The sequence below is a fragment of the Tetrao urogallus genome, assembly GCF_951394365.1.
Source record: "Tetrao urogallus genome assembly, chromosome: 12".
Taxonomy (NCBI): Eukaryota; Metazoa; Chordata; class Aves; order Galliformes; family Phasianidae; genus Tetrao; species Tetrao urogallus.
Genome location: NC_136825.1, coordinates 5,859,623 through 5,883,546, shown reverse-complemented (window position 1 = coordinate 5,883,546; position 23,924 = coordinate 5,859,623). Strand labels below are relative to the sequence as shown.

Sequence of the window (23,924 nt, the reverse complement as noted above, 5' to 3'; positions counted from 1 at the left end):
TTCAAGATTTTCTTAAATTGTGCAATAAATTTGCAATTACTGGTATTTAAATGTAGTAGTGTTTTTAAGAGCTTTAGCATACATGCAAAGGCCTTTATTTCCAAGTGCTTTCTTGAGGATTCATAAGAACTTTGGGTGTTGTATACCACATCTTCACTGTACATACATGCCACAAGACAAAATCCCTACTTGCCTGAGTATCATATAAGATGCAAGCACTCTGTGCAGCCCTGTAATATGTATTGCAATTAATTCAATTTGCCAGCATGTAGGCCTAATTCTGAATTGTCTTACTTGGATCCCTAGTTAAATAAAGGAGCAAAAAGTGCCCAAAATTTTCTATCAGAATCTACCAACTGTGGTTTGGAAGCAATATTCCCGTTACCTATTTTGTAACACAATTAAAAGTTTGCAGTCATTTCCTATGGCTTCTTTACCTCTGCCTGAAATAGTGTGTTATCTGAGCATATCCCTACAGCTACATGCAAATTGCAAGTTCAGTGCAAATTCAAAAACCTCCTTACTGCAAACAACTATCAAAGTTCAATGAGTTTATAAATTGATAATCAATATTAAGATTCACAGCAGAACTCTTGATTAAATAATAATGGCAGAGATGAAGTAAACTGGAAAATGACAGAAAAAAATCTGATGTGGCTGGAGATGGAAAGGAAATGGTAGGATGATGAAAATGTCTTGGAAAGGCCTGCAGTGGCAGCAAGACAAACAGAAAAGAAAGTAGAAACATAGCAGGGAGAAAAACTTTGTCCTATCAAATCAACCACCACTACCTCCCATCTCAGTACACCTGTGTGAAGGGAGCTCAGAGCAAGGATAAGTATCTGCTGCAAGGTGGGCTGGCTCTGACCCACCAGTTCTCTGCACAAGTTCTTATCACCATCCTTCTCTGTGTTTCCTCTTTCTGGATAACACTCAGTATTACTTGTGTTTTCCATTTGAGTAGATTGGGCTTCCTTCTCTAGTCTTTTGTCTACCTACTCTCTTCCAATTAGTTTTTTTAAATCCTCTGAGGTCTCCCGGTGATGTTTTCACTGCAAGTTCCAGCTCTGAGTTCTTCATCTCCTCACCAAGTTGTGCAACAGGACATAACTGCAACTTTTAGGTATGTGACTGCAAATCAACTCCGGAAAAAGCTGCAACACTCCCACCCAGTGGTACAGCAGCAGAACGCAGAACACAACAAGTCTGAAGCGCCATTTAAACGGTATTTACTGTACAAAACACTGCTTTCAGTTCCTTCCAGTTATTTTCTAATAATGTTTGCAGGAAAATAGAAATTTTTTTTAAAGACTTAATATTAATTTTCAGAAGTGCTTGTCACTAAAGCTAGACATACATTATTTGTATATCTGATGACAAGTATTAGCAAATGTCCATTTTGGGCAGAAAAAAATAAGCCTTTATTGAATTCCAGGTATGTTACAGATTCTGCCTTGACAGCATAGCTGTCTTGCTGCAGAGCTGCATCGCTTTGCTTCTGTCACATGTATTTCAGCACATAGTAACGTGAGCTTACACACACAAATGTAACCATAGCCCTTTTACTTACTAATATTTCCTCCCTCTTTCTCCCACCTTTTTCTCTTGATTTTTCCTGCTGCCATTTATTTTTCTCCATACATTATTCCTTTCCACAGTCCTCATACATACTTATCAACCCCTCTGGGCAAGAAAATTCTTTAGGACGCAGAAGTCTGCTTTTGTGTATTTAAAATTATATCAGTTAAGGCTACCCGCTATGCCTTCACCGCTTGTCAGTTCCTGCTCTGAAATCCCCACCGAGGGAGCGGATCTCCCGTCTGAACAGTTAGGAGCAAGCAGGGGATGTGGTGCAACAGAGGTATTTTCGGGGCAATGTGCTGCTCACAGGATCCGGCCCGGCGCAGCCAGCGCATCCAGCGCTTACAGCTGCCCTCTCAGCTTCAGCACCGGGCGCCGGCGGACAGCGCCGTGCCGGGGCGGCTGCCGAAGTGCTGCGGTCTGCCCCGGGATGGCGCTGTCCGCCAGCGCCCCGTGCTGAAGCTGCGGGGGCAGCTGGTGAGTGCCCCGTGCAGAAGAGGTCCTCCAAGCGGGGAAAACTGCCTCTGACTGCATGGCAGAGGCGCTGTGGGGTTCTGCCCCAGATCGTCCGGGAGCAGGACTGCAAACCTTATCTCTGGGTCTCCCTTTGGAGAATTCACGCCCTAGCTCTGCTCCTGAATGAGGGCTGCATCTCCTACACCTCTGAAATACATGCAATTTTGTATATAAATTTTATATAAATTCAGTGTTTTGATTTTTGATTTTTTTCTTAAGTTATCATGTTTGCCAGGAGTTTTGCTCTTTTGTGAGATGTTTAAATCATCTAGAAAATCGGTTGAAAGAGGTATTTTTTGATATCACTTGCAGTGTAAATAAAAAGATATTTACCACATATTAATTATATATTTAGGAAAATCTGTCTCAGCTGGTCATGCTTTTCGAAGGCTGGAGTGCAAAAATAATGATAGGAGGAGAAGAAGGGATGAGGGACTATCAAAAAAGGAGAGAGAAAGGATTAAAAGCACAAGCTTTTTTCTTAGGATAGAATCAAGCTTTAACAAGTAGTGCCCAACAGCAGCAGAACTAACCCTTTCTAGAACACGACTGATTTGTTAAAATTTTACCTATATGTAATCAGAGTTGCCTCTTCTAACTAACAATATTATCATGTTCTTGTTTTCAGGTCCTTTTTGTGTACATGGTAAAACAAAGCTCCTATTCAGAAAAGTTTACTGTCTGGATTAAAAAAAGAAAGATTACAAACCCCATTTTACATAGGAGAAGATGAAGCATAAGGAAATTAAGGATTGAAATTAGCATTGCTTAATAGAGTCCTCATGCCAAAAGTACCCTCTCTTCCAATAGAGACCCTGAATTTTCCTCAAAAAAAAAAAAAAAAAAAAAAAAAAGGCCACATCATGTCAACTTTATTTTTGATTCTTGAATCAGATAATGCTATGCTTAGCATTCAATTAACAAATACTGTACTTCATATTTACCTCAGAACATCTAGAGTAATTATGTTAGCATGTGCTATATGATTAGTACAGCAAGTGAGTTACTGTTGAACTGCTCTATAAATCTAACATACTGTTAAACAAATAATCATTTTACAGATTTAGCTGAGCACTCAATTTGAGCTAGCTAAAGCAGTGTGAAAAGCAGCAAGATTAAAAGCATGAAGCAGAACATGGCCAGTACCTAATTAAGCAGGGAACAATATGGTGAAATGAAAATGTGGATAACGCATGTGAATTTATTATAGGAAACCTGTTCAAATTTGACAGGACACTATTTCAGTTAATTTCCATTCAAGACTGAGGTATTTGTCCTTGTTCAAATACATTTTATTTTGTATACTTACAATGTTATAATTTTAAATAGTTAGAGAAGTGGAACGAAAAGAAAACAACTTCTGTTTCACTCCAAATATATTTCATATGCACTACACAAAGTTAAACCATTCCATATAAAAATATGGCTACTGTAAAGATTTAAGATTTATAGTTAGTAAATGACAGGAGTTAAGCAAATAGATTCCTCTGCTACTTTCATCTCACCTGGTTAGAAGTAACACCCGCATTGAAGTCAAACTTAAATGATAAGACATATACCAGAGCAATACACTAAAATGCTGAAGACAAACTAGTATTGCTAGTAATTTTTTTCTGAGCATTCAACTCCAAAAAAAAAAAAAAAAGAAAAAGAAAAAGAAAAAACAAAGAAAGAAATAAAAAGAATTAGAACTGAGAACCATTTTGGTTTTGGTTACTAGAACCATTTTGGCAATGCTGGTATTATTTGTTCTGAATAATATCAGATTTTTTCTTGAAAGCCTCTGAACTCATCAATATTTTTGATGGACACAAGCGTAAGTTGCCTCACTGGCCTCAACAGCCAGGTAACCGAAGAACAGACGAAAGGCTGACAAACGGGTTGTTTGCCCTCTGTGCACTAATGGTGCTGCTGTATGATGTCTGTGATAGAGATCATATACTTCTAAGAAAGCACTGCTCCATGCATCCTGCCTACTCCATAGTCTGTTGGTGAAATAAAGTCTTGGAATTGTTGGAAGCAGCCTATCACTAGTTTATTCTATATCAGCTGTGTAATATTGCAAATCACAAATTTGTAAAATCTGGTAATCTCTATGGGAATTACTTATGAAGGCTAGTGTGCACTGAAAGGAAGACAAGTCAAGGTACACAAGAATAGGAACTGGAAAAGAGCCAGCTCCCAGTGGACAAAAAGACATGGTGCCAAAGTAAATCTATGAATCAACAGTTGACTGAAAACAAAAATAAGAGGAAAGGAGTTGAATATATACTTATCACTTTATTTTCTTCCCCATTTGATTTTTATATGTTGAATCTGTAAAGCTGTCCAAGGTTTTTACATTATAGGGAGCAGATGACCCATATACTGAGAGATAATACATGTGGTAACATCTTATGTGTTACCTGCAACCATCTGATATCTTCTTTTGCTGATTAAAACACAGCACTAACTAAGAATATTGCATACTAAAAATCAGTGCTTACAACATTGACATCTTCCTAAAGAATTGTCTAGAGCGTTTAGTCTGGACATAGAATCTTTCAAACTAAGTCTAATATTCTTGTTTCTGTTTTCTTGTAATTCATTCTAAAATAATGCAAGAGATGGGACTACATTTCCACAGGTTTTTCTGCTGGTATGTGCATTATAAAGAATGTGAGCTCCTTTTTGCACGTATAATCACATAAACATTCTTTTAAAATTAGTTTTCAGATGATTTTCTAGGGGACCATGTATCTTGAGAATGGGAAAAAAAAAAAAAAAAAAAAAAGCCTTTAGCAGTGGATGGATTTGTGGAGAATCCACTTCTGTTTTTGGGATTAGGACAGATTACATTGTGGAATAGAGGTAATGTAGTGGAAATGCCAAGTCATGGCCTGAAACAGTGACTGAGCACCTGGTGGGAAGGCAAGGCCAACCCAGGGGAGCTCAGGTGCATGCAATGCATCTGAGTGACTGGAAGGTTTGGAGCCAGGATCCACCCCTTCCCAGACCTCATTTAAGAGTTGGCAGTGGAGGTGCAGGTATCTTTTGCTGGAGATCCTTGCCTATGTGAAGCTTTCTGAAGGTAAGCAGCTCTTTTCCTTCATTTCTGTATCTTTGGCTGCTGCATTTGGGCTTGTTCTCATTTGCAGTAGCTATAGACTTTGTCACCCTGCTATTATCGTCCCACTATAGCGTTGTAAGTAATAAAGAGAGCAGCTTTGGCTTTTTCTATACTTTTCTATGCTCTTTTCAAAATAAACTGTGTTTCTATAATACTATTATTTTTCCTACAGTGTTTTTGCTGGTATGTTGCAGTTCAGTAACATCCACTGGATTCTGGCACAGCAGGGATCCTTGGAGATTAATGAAACCCTTATTCATTCAGAGGAAAGCTTTGCTGCCTTTTTTTCATTATTATTATTATTTTTTTTTAAATCCAGTTTTTTTTTGTTTTCCAGTAGACGTCCTACTGAAGCTCTACTAGTGCTGAATTAAAATTAGTTTCTTAGCAAACAAACTCTATCTGCATGCATGTGCACATGTAGGTAACATCCAAGACTGGAATCTTAGTCCATAAGTACACTTCTACTATGAGTTAGTAAACTGTTAATAGCCCCTTACATGAGTAGTGTGTACCATATACCATTACCTCAACCTGAATCACTGATAACTTTCCAGATATAAGAAGGTAGCATGCAAAAATAGCCTCTTCATCTTTCTAAAAGAAATCTCACAAGTAATCCTATGCATGTGACCAAACCATTAAGGAAAAAAGAAAAAGGCATATGCTTATAAGAATAATAAAATACAATAAATTCATATGAACTAATATGGCACTGAAAATACTCCTTTTGTAAAGGGCCTGGCAGTCAAAGTATTTATTTATTTTTTTCAGGATTGTAGGTGGCCCTCTGTTTTAAGAAAGGTTGAGAAGTACTCTAAAAACATCAAAAGAGTTTTCATAGTTAAGAACGATTTATTGGTTGGCTGCTCCATGTAATAGTTGTTTATTGTCATACATTAATCACACTGTAACCTTTAACAAATTTTTTATAAGTGTTAATTAATAAAAAACATCTTTTTGTTAGTGTGCTGTCAGTATTATTAATCTGTTCTTAATATCATGAATGACATATAGCCCCAATAGTCTCATTCTGTTTCTTGGCAAGGAGCAATAAGTAGGAGTGAATAGGCAAGGTTAAATATGAAACATTGATTAGAAGGAAATGATTACCATATGAATTGGGTAATTCTACTGAAATATTAAGGGAAGGTGATAAGAATAGAATGTTCTGGAGATTCTGCCAGTTTTCTTTCCCGTGCATTGCATTAGTAGCACTGCAGTGTTAATCCATTCAGTCATCGAAAGAAAAGAAGAAAAAAAGCCACTGGTGAATAGGCAGGGAAATGTCAAGCTTTACGCAAGATGCAGATGTTCTTCATTATGCAGTGTACAAAGACTCTGAGAAAGGAGCTCATTAGTAGTGCTGGGTGAAAAATGCATTGTCTGGTTTTGTGGTCAAACCAAAAAATCAGGAGGGGGAAAAGTGACTAAACTCAGCCAAAAGTTTTGAGTGTTGGCATTCTTTTCCTTGGAGGGAAGAAAGGAATTGGGTGTAGGAAGGGGGAAAAAAGCAGTGAAAAATGAAAAGTTGACCTGCCTTGTAGCAACTGTACCAACTATCCTCTATAACAGCTGATGAGAACATATACTCTTCCAAGTCAGAATGAATATAGTATGTCTATGGAATCAGATGACTGAAGTCACATGTTTCAAGACAGCTAGACATGATTTCCCTTTTCAAAAAAATCTATGTAGCATGGAACTATATTTGAACTAACAAGCTCTGCTGAGAGCAACTGTGCGTCTCACGTGCTACAAATGCATGGTTCTTTGGATTGAATCATGAGAAAGTGAGAGCACACCAACTACCATAATCTGTGATTGGTTTACATCTTTCTCAGCAGCAATGTCAGACAGCATAAAAGGTGATTTTATGCCATTGTTCTTTTGTGATACAGCTTTCTGCACGGACAGTAAGATTTGCTTGAGAAATATTGGAGGGCAAGAACATCTGCTTCTTACTTTTTGCTTCTCTCCACCTTCTGGCTCAACAGCATACTGCATAGGTGTCTGTTTTATTGTCAGGAACTAGGAAACTCTTCACATTCTTCTGAAACATCAAGATACAATTAAATTCTATTGAGGAGAAAGAGAACTTCTACTCCCAAATAAATAACATTCGTTACTAGAAGCTAACAAATAGCATGAAAAACATTCAGGAATACGATCGATAGATGTGAGGACTGAGATCTGCTTTTTAACACTGTTTGCAGTTATGTTTAAGTACTCTGAACACTTGTTGAATGTTTGTTGCAGATCCCCACTAGAGCCTTGTTTCTGGCCTAGGGATGCAAAAGTGTGAAGATTTTTTGAGTTTGTTTTGAGGATTTCGCTTTACCACCAATAATAGAGTAAATGTGAAGAGTTTTGAGTTTGATCAGAGATTTAAAATGCTGGATTCTCTTCAACTGCAGAATAGAGATTCCAGCAGAGAAATACTTTGTGCCAAGAAAAGCAATTTAAACATGAGTAATGAGGGTACATTGTTAAGCATTACTCTTTAAAGATCTATTTTTCATTTTTAAAGGCTGCACAAGCACAGACTATTTTTGGAAGCAGCCTCCCTGTTGGCCTGTCTTCAAAACCACAGAACATATATTCTCATTCAGAAAGGAAAGGTAAATACCTTAATTCAAATATCTTGTACAATAAAAGCCAGGCTTTCAAGGGAAGTCATGACCGGTGTTTTAAGAGTACATTCAGACTCAAGACTCAAGTTTCAACAGTATTCATCGCTCAATAACTTACATCCTTTTGAAAATCCATCCACTTGGTGCCGATGTGAGAATTCAGCCATTTGAATTTTTTTCTCTGATACAGACACTTCATTCTGTGAAATGCACTGTTTTCCAGGTCATTATGTAACATGTGATATTAAATTCTATGTATCCATTAATTTGCACTTCCCTGAATGCTTTTGTTCTCATTAGGTCATCGTAATACGAAGTTAGTAGATTAAATGACTGTGACTGGATTTTTTTTTGTTACTAAATTACAGAATCAGTAGAAGTCAGGAATGCAAATGAATATACTGCTAATATTTTAGTGAACTCAGATTGATTTTCAGGCAGAATGAAAATTGGCTGAAGGATCATAAAAAGAAGATAATAGTCCACCAAGGAGAAGTACCCAGTGAAATGCTTCAGGGACATGCATTGGGCCTCATGCTATTAAATTTATTTTATTTAGATGACAAGGCTGGCTCTATGGGACACATTTTCAGCTGTGTGGCACTGTAGACCATCTAACTTCAAACACAGAAACATAACTAATGATCAGCACAGTTCTTTTAAGACCAAGTGTTTGTCATGAGTCTGTGCTGCTGTATTTCTCTTTACCCCTTCTTAACTTTAGTAAGCCTTATATGGAGGCTCGTTTCTATCATGTCTATCCCAACTGGCTAGCCCATTGCAGGCCACACAAGTCCTAAAAATTGCTTTGCCACGATTTTGTTGTTATAGATGGCCTTACAAGAGGATTTGCACAATACCTTTTTTGGAGGTTATGTTCCATATAGATGAAATTCAGCTGAATTTAGGTAGTTGGCCCCTTTCTCCTGCTTCTGTGGATGTTTTTTTAAGAGGCACAGTATAACTCATGCCAAATGTATGGATAAACTGAGAAGGTTGATAAAGCATTTTTAAGAACCAAATTCTAAATATTTTTTATGATTGCATGTAGCATGTGTTAAGCAAGAATTCCCACAGTCTCATTAAGAAAATAACATGTATTACCACAAACCAGGTGTGATGTGCTATGCTGGGATGACTGTTGGAGATCCGGGGAGAGAAGGAAACAAAAGCAAGTTGTTTAAACAGAAAAACAATGCACAATCATTTAAAGGTAACTGAAAGGGAATGTAGAAAGACTTGTAATAAGCTGGACACAAATATCTCATAAGTAAAATGTCACTGTCTATTATCAATAGTTTAAGCAAGATCAGTATCAGCTCAAGATTTCTCAGAGCAAACTTACTGCAATCCATACTGCACTGACATTTCTGGCAACTTAGTGCTGCTTTTCCTTGAAATAATGCAGCAGTCAGCCGAAGGAAAAAAGAACCATATCTGCTATAATAATTTTGTAAAATTTATCAGGAAGTGTTTTTTTTTGTTGTAGGACTTCTGTTTTTTCCCCAGCAGTGTTCTATAAGGAATAGAATGTTTTCTTTAGCAGAACATCTTTCCCTCTTGATCTTCTTAACCCTGCACTTAAACAATACATTTCTCTCTGTGCTGCTGTAAACTGATGATGCCATCTTCAGTGCTCTGTACTTACAATATGTTGATTTCATAAATAAGTCAACTCTGGTCATTAATCTGCAAGAACAAGGGAAGGAGCATGTGGCTACTTAGTTATCCTGAGCTGCTGTGTTGAAGGAATTTTAAGAGAACAATTATTAGGAGTGAAGCATTTTTCAAGTAAAATGCGAAAGTTCAATCTAAACAACAGCTGTCTGAACTGCATGCACTGTCCATAGGCTGCATCCACTGTTATGAGTGTGAGGAAGCTCATTAGAAACCAGATAATCACAAGTGATACCTCATTTGTTTCAGGAAGCATAGTGGTAATTAATACTTATAAACAGTTATAATTATTGTTCTATCTTCTTTTCATTGTGCTCCATCTCTTTGATTTTTTTTTTTTTTTTTTTTTTTGAGTAGTTACATACAAATCATTTGAATGCTTTTAAATCTCTTACAGTGGAAACTCCATGTTTTAATGTTTGTGGTCAGATATAACGTGCATCTTCATTTTAAAATACACTGGTACTTCCCTGTCTCCCACCTCCAGTAATGCTGCACACGCATACTTCAGCTTTCCTGTTACTGCTTCAGGTAAAAGCTGGGCTAATGAAAACTGAACCAGATGTTCTCCTATGTCCTCCAGGTCTGATGGTGTCCATATTTAACTTCAGATGTGAGTAGTGTCCCTGAACTCAAGGAACGAGGTCGTAAAACCAAGAGTGAATGAAAATGTTTGTTGTGCTACAACATAAGAATTTTACAGATACAGAAACACTTATGATAAAGATTCCAACTCTGCAATTTCTACACTGGTGTTGTTGATAGCTTCCATATGCATAGGTTGTTTTTAGAAGACTGTCAAAAAGAAGGCCTATTTGAATCCCTTTAACTATGAAATTATACTGAAAATAATGTTTTTAGATGTAAGAAAGGAGGATGAAATTATTGAAATTTATAAGAATTAACTTGAGTAAAAATATAAGGATTTCAAAAGTTAAACAGTTCTCAAAACTTGAAGGAAAATAGTGACCTTCTCTATATTTTATGTAGAGCTGAGTTTGCTTCCATCCGAGGAACAAATACTAATTCTTTCACTTGAAGGATGTGGTGCATCCATACTGTGCAGCAACTCAAATATTCACTTATCATGTCCTAATGGATCATGCAGAGCACAGCCTTAGTCTAATGCTGAGGTTAGAAAGGCATGAGTCATGGAGGCAGAATTCTCATCTGAAAAGAAACAGCTGCAGCCTATGCAAACATGTTTTAGCAGCTGCTGAAAAACTATGATCTGAGAGCTGTTCAGAAATCCATGATATTCCTAAATCATGGCTTCTAAAAAACAGACACATCCTCAATCAAAGGGGAGAAACAACATTTTGTTGAGTTGTCTGGATGCTTTTGCAATATCATGATCGCTTTTCTCTTGCCCATCTATCTCTCAGTGCTCTAATAATTATCAGATCTATCAGTACTCAGATCTTTGACAATTGCTGTGATTCAGCAAAGCAGACAGGTCTGTAACTAACTTTAAAGAAATGTTAATTTTTTTTGCTATCTTAGGCTTACTAATGTAATTATATGACCAAATTTATGCCTAAGCTTATCATGGAGAAACAAAACAAGTACATTCGATTTTGAAGATTTAAAGTACAGCTAACATAAAATGAGATTAAGATTCCAATTGACATTTATGCTATTGTGAAATCAACAACCATTTCTAAATGCCTTCCTGTTTTATCCACATTCTGGCAGGCTGTGGAATCAATCTTGGTCTGTTAGGCTTAGAATTATCAGAAGAATTAATATCCAGTATTTCTACAGTTGGTGGATCTGAATGATGTCTCTGAGGCACTGATTGCTATAATATGACTCTTAAAGCAAGTAAGAGGATTTCAAGTAGAGTGGATTGTTTCCCCTTGCCAGAATTTGAAATTGAAATACATGGTTGTATTTCAGCATTTTTTTGAAAAAAAAAATTAAGTAAATGAGTCACGAATTATAGAAAGTTGTGTTTGTTTTTTTTTTTTTTCCCCAGTGAAACCCTTCTGAAAGGTAGGAAGTAGTTAAAACTAGAGGAGAAGAGTAATCTGTGAAAAGTATTACAACTACTGTGAGTGCCTGTCAGTTCCGAAGCTTCAAAGAGGAACCTGTGTGGTTTCTCAAATGCTCTTGTAGAAACAAACAATATAAGCCCATGACTACTGTGGTATCATATGACTCATGTAGTGCAGACATTCAAGACAGTTTGTAAATATCCAGGCTGCTTTACCAAACCAAGAATTAGCTTTTTCACACACAGCATAAGTACTATTACAGCAAAGGCATTGGTGCACCTTAATGCATTATATGGATGTTGAATAACACGCCTACTTCTAAGATTTGATTCTTCTAGTCAAAAGTACATAGTGTCCCCATAGCACTGAAATACTGCAGAGATGTTGTTTACATTTAGGATGTAATGCATACTTTATGCAATGCAGTTGGGATGTCAGCAGACCAATGATTTCAACATTCCCATAGAGCACAGTTCATGCAGTGCTGGATACTGCGCACTAAGAGGCTGCAACAGGAGAAAACCCAACAATAGCTTTGCCCACTATACTAATTAATACTCTTTTTGTGTTTTAAATATCGATTTAATCTGTTTTCTTGTGCCCTACCACATCCTCAGTCACCTAAGAAATATTTTGGAAGCTTCCTGGACCAGAAGTGAATGTGCCACTGAATTTCCCTTTCCAATTTTCTTTCTCTTTTTTTTTTTTTTTTTTTTTTTTTTTTTTTTTTTTTTTTTTTTTTTTAAACCCTAAAGAGTATGGTTACAGCCTGTTTTAATACCCCCAGTTATGCCTGCATGGGAGCTCTCTGTTGTTCATGAGTGTGTTTTTTATCCCTAGCAGAAAAGGATGATTTACTAGGTGTAATTTCTCAGAGGAGCTCTCAATGCAATGGGAGCAGTAGGGCAGAAACAAGTTCAAGGTACTTCTGTAGACGGGTAAGAGTGTTGTTAGTAAGTAGGGAGGGAACCAGGTAGGTCAGTCTGAAGTAGTGCATTAGAACGTTAGCTATGGGAGCCAGAACCCTGCTGCACATTGCTGTGGCTGCACTGCCACCTGGCGCTGCTTCCCGAGATTACAGCCTCTCTTCAGCGCTGGGTTTGTGTAAAACAGCCGCCGGAGGAGCAGCGGGAAGATGCTGTTGCGGAAGCTTCGACTCGGTTGGGTTATTATATAAATAGATGCGAATATGACAGCGCGTGTGTGTGGGGTCAGGAGCAGTTCAGGGGGCGCACTGAGTAATGGGAACGGATAAGGGCTGTGGTCAGCTGTTACAGCCACAAGCAGGGTGCTGCGCGTTAGGTATGAAATGGAAATAAATACTAATCCCAACTCACCAGCGCGCAGTGCTCCGATCCTCGCAGTGACCCTCCACTAACAGCACAGAGCTTGAAGAGTTGTTCCTTTTTCCTTGCTTTCTGGAGCTTTGTTGGGCTCATACCTCTCTACGAACGCTTCAGTCCCCCAATACCTAAGTTTGGCTTTTTTTTGGTGCCGTCCTTAAAGAAGTCAGCTCGGTCCCGTAGGAGAAAGCGGCTCAGTGACACACCTGCGGAGCGCTCCCGCCGCCTCGGACTGCGTTTCCCATGGTGCTCTGGGGCCGCGCCGCCGCGCCATTGGCGGAGACGGCCGGAAGAGGCGGTGCGGGGGCGGCCGCGGTCCGGCGGGCGGCAGCCGTGCGGGTCTGTGCGGAGCGACCGTCCCGATGGCAGCGCTGAAGTACGCGGGGCTGGAGGACACGGATAGCGAGGAGGAGCTGCCGCCGGGCTGGGAGGAGCGCACCACCAAGGACGGCTGGGTTTACTACGCCAAGTAAGGCTGGGGGGGCCGTGCCGTGCCGTGCTTGCAGCCCCGTGCCTGCGGGTAACCTCCGTGGGGAGCGAGCGGCGCTGACCCGGGAGCGCGGGGTGCGGGGGCCGCCGCGTGCCGCGCTCTGTGTGAAGGGCGCGCGCTGAGACTGTTCCGCATGCGGGAGGTCCCGCGTGCAGCGGTGCAGTTCGCTTTTTAGCTTTCCTCTGTGCAGGAATAGGAGAGAAACGCGCGTTGCGAGTTGAACGCGATAAACGCGCTCTTTGGGCTCTTCCGCGTGCTGCGGCTGGGATTTGCATTTGGCACCATCTGCTGTGTCACTGACGATTGCGGCGTCGTCGCCGGGTTGTGCTGCACGGCGGCTCACTAACTGGGGTTTGCGTTTGTGTCTTTTTTCCTCTTTGGTGGTTTCTGTAGCCTTAAAGCCTCTTAGCCCTTAAAGGGTTACTCTCTTCCTCAGGAAGAGGGGAAGTGCCGTGTAGTCTCAGCACAGCTCAGACCTGTGCTGAGCTGACTTCATCCCCTGAGTTTGGAAGCCGGGCAGGAGAGGCACTGAGGGACAAGGTTAGTGGGCGTGCGTTAGAGATGGGCTGGGCCATCTTAGTGTTGTTTTGCACCCTTAATGGTTCTCTGTGATGCAGATTCCCAATTCAGGTATATTTATCTGAAGCGTTGTTTATAAACACTGCGGACTTGTAGGTGTCTGTTTGTCTTGGGTCCATCTCCTGTACGTTTATTTTGATGTCAAGAATTCTTTGAAAAATAAATGGCTTGCAGAAACTGGCCAACCTACAGAATAATAAAACGTTCCTTCTTGGGATGTGTGCTTGTTGTGCAGTTAATTCAGCTGTATGTAGTTAGTTAGCGGTGGTGAAACTGAAGTAATGCCCTTTACATCAGTGGTGTGATGCATCCTTACTAGCTGAGAATGCTTCCCAGCGCGTCTAAAACATAGTTGGGATGAAGAAGTGTTGCAGTACTGCTGCTTTCAGTGCATGCTCTACACCTGTGTTAGTTCTGCAAACTCTGGGCATCTGTTTTCATGCCTCATTAAGAACACGAACTTTAAACTGGAATAGGAATATTTTGGTTTAAGGCCTTTAAAGCTCTTTGCAATGAGTCAGTTCTGTGCCTAGCTGGTTACCAAAGCTTGGTGGGCACGCATTTCTTAAGCTATGATGCTTAGCCTAACAAATAAACAAAATACTAAGTGGTGTTATAAGGTGGTGATGTATTCATGTCAGACAGCAGGATCTTATTTATCTGTACTATAAGAACATCCTGAAGTGTGAGCGCTGCTCAAACAGGCACTTACTGAATCTCAGACCACCAGCTGTGGTTTCTGTAATAGAAAGCGCTGTGAACTGCGTGGTTTTTTAAGAAGGAAGAGTTGTATTATGTGGTGTGCATGTTGCTGGTTGCACTTGATCTAGCAATTATTTGTGTATCTATCAGTAACACTGTCAGTTTTTATTTGGAACTTGAGCAGCTCTCAGTGGGGCACTCATTAAGAATGATCCCATCCTGAAGCTGAATTTTACCAGAAAAAGTATTATTAGACAATTTTTTTTTTAAACTTAAACTTTTTTTCTTTTTCCCTACAGTCACCTGGAAGAAAAAACACAGTGGGAACATCCTAAGTCTGGGAAGAGGAAACGTGTTGCAGGAGGTTTGTGTTAAACTTTTGTAACGAAGTAAAATTACGTTACAGAAATCAGTTGAAGATTATGCAGGAGCTATATTGATCTCTCACCTAGACAAGCTGAGGTTGGAAAATATAGCTGATTTCAATGGGGTGTTACTGATTGATGTGATTGTTTCTGTGTTTGCTTTGCAGATGTATGGCTTTCTTATATTGTTCCAGAAAGATAAAGTACTGAGTCCAGAGTGAAGGCATTTGTAGTAATGCTTTGTCACAGGCTTGGATTCTCAGTTTGGATTCTTGTGTCCTAGTGTCTTTTAGATACAGTATTTAGTATTTGTAACTGCCCATCCATGTATCTCTGGTGCAGAGGGAAGTCGCATTAGTCTCACTTTTTTATTGTTTTCCCTAACTGTTGAACTTTTGTGTCAGAACAGAAGATACCCATTCTTGCAGAACTCTTCCAAAGCCATATGATTTCTCAAGGGCCTTGAATCAGATCTTCCCAGAAGCTTCTGTGTGGTGTACTTAGGGATACTTCTGTGAAGCAGGGAATTGAAGCAGGAAAAACCCTCATGATGACCTCTTAACCGTATCTGAGCTAGAATGTGGCTTTGGAGAAAAGAAGAGCTTATATTCGTTGGTAGGATTTTTGAGTAGGACTGACTGGATATTTGAAGAGAAAGCTTAACTAAATGTTTTTTTAAAAAAAGAGATTGCAAACAAAGCTTTTCATCTAAAATGTTTTGTGTAAGTGGATAAATGGTGCAGAATTCTAATATTTTAAATACACTAATACTACATAGATGATAATATAAAAGTCCCTGTTATACCTAGTTTGGGTAATGAAAAAGGAGCATAGTGTACAAGAACATACCAGGTGATGCTGTTACTATGCAGTTGAGGTTTTGTGACTTATACTTTGCTTATATTATTCTGGAGAAGAACTAAAGCCCCTAAGGAAAATCTGTTGACAGTCCATATTTGTTTTCCTTATGGGACTATAACTTAAATGTTCTTACTAGATTTTGAACTGATGCAATTATAACCAACCAGTTTCACCTATGTTCAGTAATGCTGTGAAAATGCTCTGTTCAGTACTTGAGTGTTTTTTCCATCTTTGATCTAACATATCCCATACTTCCTTCCTGCAGGGTTCTGATCTTCCAACTGTTACGTTGTATATAACTTTTCCTACATTTAGTTCAGTGTTTTGACAATTTAATTTATCAGGGTTAGGTACTAAACCATACAGTTTAGTGTACAAGTGTACAGACACCTGTATATGTATGTACTAGAAACCATGGTAACATTTTGCTGTTTTGTGCTATAATATGATGTAATCTGTATGAAGAATTACCTACTATGCTGGTCATTACAATTGTATAAGCTCTTTAGGTTGTACTTTAGAGAAAAATTGTGTGTGATTAAGAAAGCAACTCTCCTTTCAAGTTCCAATATTTAAGTGCAGCAGGAGCCTGAATTACCTACAGAAATAATACAAGCTGTTACCAACATCTATTTGAGAAATCAGGAACTTCGAATCTGATTGTATTCAAATGCCTGTAAGGAGGTAATGTTTTTGTTTTTCCTAGGTCTGCCGTATGGATGGGAGCAGGAGACTGATGAAAGTGGACAGGTCTATTTCGTAGAGTAAGTATTATAAAGATGTAGAATATGGAGAAGTAGAACAGCTGTTTTAGGCTGGGTAGCCTTTTTTTGTTATGATACAGAGACACTATTTATAAGTAAAACTTATAAAGTATGTATAAAACTTAATCAGTATGTAATTACTATGGATTTAGCAACTTCTAAATTTACATTTGTGATTTACTGAATAATTCCTTGTGTGTAGAAATACTAACTTGGGTGGCAGATTGAAGTGACAGATTGCCAATGGATCTTCAGGCAATGTTTATGTAGGTGCATTCAGTTTATTTAACTTCACCAACACCCTCTGCATGTGTAAGAGAACTGTTATACCATGACCTGAACTAGTGATTGAGCACCTGTTGAAGGAGTAGCTGGCCCAGTAAGCACAGGTGCAAGCAATTCACCTGCCCTTCCCACATGACTGGAAGGGGTCCCTCCTGGGCTCATTTAAGGGCTAGCCTCCAAAAGGGGGACGTCTCCAGGAAGAAGGCCACTTCTTAAGAAGTGTTCTGTAGCTAGGGACCCTGTCACCAGTTGGATGAGTCAGCTTTTTCCTGTATGTCATTAGTGATATTCCTAATGACTCTGCCTAGTGTGGCAAAGAACTTACCAGAAGCAATTTCGCTGCTTCCAAGGACCAGCAGCATGTGACTTCAAAAACATAATGGTAATTTCATGACTTGGTATTGTTACAATGCTGCTTTGAAGGTAAAAGATGGAAACAAAATTGCTGCATCTCTGACTCATTGCAGTCTAAAGAACTGAAAGAAAAGTGGATGAGAATTAAGGTAGTGTAGAACTTCAGAAGGCTAAGAGAGAGGTTCACAGAAGCAGGAAAAGATTTCTGAGAACAATTCCTTCCTGTGTATTTTCAGGAACAGGATCAAAAGGAATAGTTATCTTAGACTGACATGGCAGAATTAAGAATATTTACAGGCCAAAATCACATAGCTTCTTTGTCCTGTTACAAAGGGCTGAAGACTGAAAGTTACTGCTCTTTCTGATAACTGTCTGAAGAAAGCTAACCTGTGTTACAGGAAGGTAAACTTGACCAAATAAAGCCATTAACATAGCTGATATGAAGTTATTTGTTTTCAGTTGTTTGAAGGAGAAGATGGAAAAAAAGAAAAAAAGTACTGAGCTCTATTTCTTGTTGGCATATTGCTTCAAGGAGTGGTACAGGTCCCTTTTGAAGAGCTCTATATAGAAGGTAGTATTCCCTAGTATAATGTGATCTTCTTTTTCCTGTGAGAAAATACTGTTTATATGTGAGTGTCAACTCCAGTATCAAATTGTAGTGGATCTGTATACAGTTTCTCATGGACACTGCCACTGTCAGAAAAAGAGCTAGTAAAATAACTAGCATAATTTTAACAAAAGTGGGGAAAAAATGACTTTGGGGCTTTTAAATAATAAAATGGAATAGTACAAAACAGTGGTTGAAATACACAAAATTATATGCAAGTACAGTATGGTCAAAGTGGTGTAATTTTTCTGTTCTTTTACAGCCACATAAACAAAAGAACTACCTATCTGGATCCAAGATTGGCCTTTACAGTTGAAGATAATCCAGTAAAGCCACCTACTAGACAAAAATATGATGGAAACAGTACTGCGATGGAAATACTTCAGGGTCGTGACTTGAGTGGAAAAGTGGTTATAATCACAGGTGCAAATTCGGGAATAGGTAGGTTGCCATTACACGTACAGTAAAGTGTGACAATCTTTGTCTTACAGGCTAATTTGTCATAATGAGTTTTTCTGAATATCTGTATGCTTGTGGTATTTGAATGTGTTTCACATCATGTGGATCTAAAGCCTCTAGACAGTAAACTTTGTTCAGGCTTGTGTACTTTTTGTAATAAAAGTGCAGTGTATGTGGAGCTTAGAGGAGAGCCACGTGGATGACAAAGTTTTGAAGCAACTGATTTTTTTGGTCTAGTAAATATTGATGGAAGTATTTTATGTCATAAAAATATATCAAACGTGACTTAAGGGGAAATGAATAGTTTCTTTTTTTATCATCTTGATGGCTAAGACAAGGAATAAGGTTTGTAATGCTGCAAGGGAGTTCAGACAAAATATTGAGGAAAAACTTTCTAATGGCAACAAGTAAACTCAGGTAAAGATTTTCTGCAGAGACTGTGGGATCTTTATCTCTGGAGATATGTTCTGCCTGATGATGAACTTGTGTTAGAATTCTATAGTGGTTGATTGTTTGAGGCAAAAAGGAACGTCTGTGTTCTCTTAGTATTTTCTAGCTGGTTCATAAATTCTTTTAGACGTGCGTCCTGTCTAAATATCTGTTAGGTAATGTTATTCCTGTAGTTGGTGAATATTTGAGAGCAACTATTATATAGCTGCTTTTGTTTTATTTTTGTCCTGAAGTTTGGCTCTTGAGGCTGTATTGAGGAAAGAGAATTCCTTCTCCAACTTGCTAGGCTGTTTGAAGTTCCCCTCAGCAAAGGAGGAGCCACAAGTACAAGAACCATCAGTGTGGTTTGATGTCAGATTTGAACATGTTAGGTAAACTTAGGATTCACCTAGATCCTAGATAACACTTTTTCCCCACTTATGAGGACTGTACTTTTTCCATTTTCTTCATGGTGGGACCTTGTGAATATTGAAAACCCTTATGCAAACTTTTTAGAGTAGGATCTTGACTGAAATATCCAAGAACACTGGAAAAGCAGTGTTATCTGACAAGTACCAGATGGAACATTTAAAGCTTTTTTTTTAGTTAGCAATTTGTGCACGTATCCTGTAGTCCTTGTTATAGTCCTGTAGATTAGTATTGCAGTTAGTGCAGCAAGCATCCACAAAAAGTTTGTGTTTTTTCCTGTAAGATTTACACTCTGCATTTTTAGTACAGAATGTCTTGAAACTGTATCCAGCTGCAGAATTTGCTCTGTGTACAACTGTGCAGTTCCAGAACACTTAAGAATGAGAGCTTCATCAGGAGAAGAGCTGCTGCTCAGACTTGCTGAATGAGCTAAGTTGTTTCATAGATGGTGAAAGATTAATCCAAGGTGTATGATGCTTTGGTCAAGGCTTTTTCCTTGGTTTCTCCCTTAATTCATAATCTGGAGTGATCACAAGCAAGCTATCCTTGCATCAGGTCTTGTTCACAGGCAAAACTATTGACTATAAGAACACGTTGTAAAATGAGCATCTGAAGTAACAAAGAATTGTTGTTTATTGGCTCTCTTTGTTAATTCACCAGCTGGCTGGGTAGTATGCATGTGATTTTTTTTTTTTTTTTTTTTCTTTTCTTTTTTGACCTGTTCTTTTTTTCAGTTTAAAGTTAATGCATGTAAGCACATTTACACAGGAGTTTGTGTACTGTTCAGCCCCGTGTGTGTGCATGTGTGTTTATGCTTATGCACTCTTACAATTTACTGACACAGACTTACTGTGTACTGCATACACTTTTAGTTTTACCCCATGTCAGATGCGTACCAAAGACCATACCAAGACCAAACGCATACCACAAGCTGAAGTATTAATGAAATAAGCCTTAGGCATGTACTTCTTTATGAAGCTGGGACATAGAGAGTACAGAACTATGAAGCTGATGTAGTAAATATATTTGATTAAGATGGTGTTATGGCCTGTATAATTCAGCTCATGCATAACATGTTGCAGTTAGTGTTGCAGTAGTTCCAGTCTTCTTGTTGGATGTTATTTACTGGTTGCTTTTGGAGAAAGGCTTAAGGAGAAAGCAGTTCTGGGATTTATGTCTGTTATGTTAGCTTGCTAAAAGTCACACAGATACTTTGAACATGTCTGTTGTGTAATGGATTCCAGTGTGGAGATCCATGTGGGCTTTAGTATGTCTGTGTACTGTTCTTGGCTCATCCATGTGGAAATACTAATTTGAATGTGTAAATATGTGGAAATACTAATGTGGAAATACTACCTTGAGCGTAGTCTAAGCAATTTTGGAGCTTATTCCCTGTGCTAGAAAATACAGAATTATACATATGCCATTAATTTTCATTACATATGCAATTAATTTTCATTAGCGACTTGACGATGGCTAAAGAGTTACTTTGTTCTTACAGTACAAGAAGCTCATAGGAGATCAAGAGTTATCAGTGAAACATTTTCTTTTTTTTTTTTTTCTTTTTAAATTTTTAAATTTTGGAAGGTTAAAGAGGCAGTAGTTCTCTGGCCTGCTTCTTGTTCGGATAAAATATCGCTTTCTGATTGTTTCACTAGAGGGCTCTGTTGCTCTTTGGAAATGTTGAACAAAAGCAACCAGGTGCTTTTTGCTACTTTTTGGTAAAAGCGCCTGAAATGTTGTGTATGTATTCTTATCAGAGCAAGATTAAATAATAATAATAAAAATTAAGAAATACATCAGATGTTATCTAAGCTTTATTTTGTAAACCGTGTTGCACTTTCAACTGTTCAAAATTACTTTTTTAAAGAACAGTTGTTTTTAATATCAGGGAAAGTGTAGCGAATTTGTTATTCTGTGCCTTATGGTGTATGCTGCTGTGTAGTTTTAGGATTCACACAGTGACGTGACCTTGAAATACACGTTCTATTTCCTGTACCAGGTAAAGTTGTGTTTAGCCTGTTATGACTGTTAGAATATGAATGAGCAGCAAATTGTAAGTGCTGTGGTGGTATATTATGGAGGCAAAATGTGTATGTTCTGTGCAGTCAAACAGGTTCCACGAAGGACTTAAAAATCTGTTTCCCAGATTTTTTTGCAAGACTGCATTCATTATCACATCCAAACTAACACAAACACAATCAACTGCTAGTGTAATATGTTTCATTTTGTGCTATGTGAAGGTCAAAAACATTTCTGAATTGCCTTTCTGAGGGATGCCCAGATGAAGCACAAATTGTCTCTAAAAAATGTAAAGCATTTATGGCTTCGAGCCGCATGACTTTTTAAAATGCTGAACAAAATCCAGAAACTTCAGTTATAATGCCATTTGTTTTAATGTTTTCCTTGATTATGCTTTATCAGAGATGATATTTAAAAAAACAATCAAAAAAACCAAAACAACAACTGTCAGTTACTGTTTTGGTTAAATAGAATTCTCTCACCTGGTGCTTTTATTGTTATGAAATGAAGTCTTAGCTAGGAGGAAAGTTATATAAAAGTGCTATTAATCGGTTCTTAAAAAGTCACTCGCTTCTTCAATGAGTTTTCAATCTCCAAATACTTTTGGTGTGAGAAGCTATCTTTATTTCTTTTATTTTTTTGGACAAAACTTCAACATTAACGGCTTTCATTGTGCTGATGCCAAAGATTGGGATATGTAGTTACTATAAATGCCTGCTTTATAACTTAGGCTCTCTTGGATAACTGACCTCTCTAGTTGTAAATAGTAAAAGCAGAAGTTTCTGTTTTACTCCTCTCCCGTAGCTTTTTACTTTTGATTCTGTTTGTGTATTATGTTTTGTGTGGAAAGATAAAATACAGTTAGCATCTGTTTTTTTAATCCTTCTTTTTAAATTGATTTAAGTTACTTCCATTTCATCCCTTTAAATAAATGTAGTTAATTCTTGATTATCCAATATCAGCTATAGGGGGAAGAGAATTAGACTTATAACTCATGTTTTAGTTCAAATAGCAGAACAGAATAGAGCCTATGAAGTTTTTGAAATGTGCTGTAAACATATTTATTGAGCTGTATTCCCACTATCAAATGGCATAATTAATTGCAGTGAGTTTGTGTAATTCCGCAAACACCTCTGAGCACTGAAAGTGTAGAAGGTACCATTTTGACAATGGGTAACTTGACAATTTACTTACGTGCTACTGTGATGATAATGTTAAGTGATAACATCTCATTCACCCATGCTGGTGCCTTAGTGATAACTATGGGTCGCGTGGCTGTGTGTTTTATCATGTGCCTTTCACAGTATCACCTGCCCCAAACTCAGAAAGCTTCCTCATGCAGGGCATTACAGGTGTGGTTAGCGTTTGTTGATGAGTACTTAATTCAGTAATGGGTTTTTAAGCTAATATGTGTAGGGGATGCGAAGTTAAACTTCTTGTGGAGATGGCTGAATGTCTGTAGCGCACTGCTGGAGAGTTTTTACCAATGTGCTCTATTGGGAATGGAGAGAGATGAGTTGTTGTTGATCAAAAATTGCTCTGTACCTGTAATGAGGAAAGTTTTGTGAAGGTGAGGAATCTTTCTAGTAGCACAACTTGCTGAGATGACTTGTGGACAATGTAGCATTTCTCTGAGGCTGGCTTTTATCAGCCTCTTCGAAGTAGGTAACATTTGCTGAATCCTAATTAGAGCACTGAATGGTCTAATTTGACTCAAACTGAGATCATATGGAAAGAATAAAAACAGATCCTTGCAAATACCACTGAGGACTTTCATTTTCATGGTATTAGTCTGAGTGTCTTAAGTATGTTCCTTGTCTTTTGCTGTAGTGCATGGCGTTTGGTGCTCTAAGCCTGCTGGTGTTTGAATCTGTCAGGGAGGAATAGTTCAGCTCTATTTTTGAGCTGTATCAAACCTTGTTCTTGAAAAATTATGTTTCTCTTTGAAAGCACAAACTTTTTTTAATATTATCTATCCCTTGTTTTCAGTTGGAATGATTTTTAAAAATTATAATATTGGTAGGACTTCTACAAAGGAGCTGCTCAAAACAGTGCTCTGTTTCAGTTTCACGGTATGGTTCCATGCGTGGTTTTTGAATTCTTTCCCATGCTATAACACTTGAATTTTATCATCTTGAAAAAAGCAGCCTGTTTTTGTTGGAGAGTTTGTATTGGACAAAACAATTTCTAAGATAAAATACATCTGTCTGGCTTTGGTCTTTAATATTTTTCTCCATTCTATTCATGTGTTGACTTTGTTCAAAGTTTTCTTAAGTATAAATCTCTTTTCTTGTATTTCTTATAATGGAGAGTAAATAGCAAGGAGTTTGGTTCCTAGTAATTTCCTATTATTTGCATCACTTTTTTTTTTTTTCCTCATGAGAACGGAAAAAAAGGGATGCAGTGTGGTGAAGCAAACTTCTGGCAATGCCTCTTGAATGGTCTTTTTCTCACATCTATTAATCTTTTTTTTCTATTTAATGAAAACAGTTTGAATGATTCAGAGACAAATTTATCAATTTGTGCAGATTAATAAATTGAAACCTAAGAAGGCTCTCTGCATATGTTGTAGAGTGAAGTGCAGAGAGAAGGAAAGAATGGGTTTTGCTAAGGAAGTAGATCTTGTGTTGTCAATTAACCAGTGTAAGCTGTTGTATTAGATGAATTATTACAGCCTTTGCATGCTTGTACGTTTTCATGCTGGAAGTAACTCACATGGGAG

At 38.1% G+C, this 23,924-nt stretch overlaps 1 protein-coding gene across 1 annotated transcript in view; it reads left to right on the top strand.

Moving 5' to 3' along the window:
- Nucleotides 1-13,218: 13,218 nt before the first annotated feature.
- The window catches only part of WWOX (WW domain containing oxidoreductase), a gene marked incomplete at both ends in the record, with an annotated part of 468,452 nt that continues 457,746 nt past the window's right edge, over nt 13,219-23,924 (top strand). The window contains 4 exons of the mRNA XM_079541391.1: nt 13,219-13,325; nt 14,927-14,991; nt 16,560-16,617; nt 18,126-18,304. Of these exons, the coding sequence (XP_079397517.1) occupies nt 13,219-13,325; nt 14,927-14,991; nt 16,560-16,617; nt 18,126-18,304 (409 nt within the window). The remainder of the gene's footprint in view (nt 13,326-14,926; nt 14,992-16,559; nt 16,618-18,125; nt 18,305-23,924) is intronic.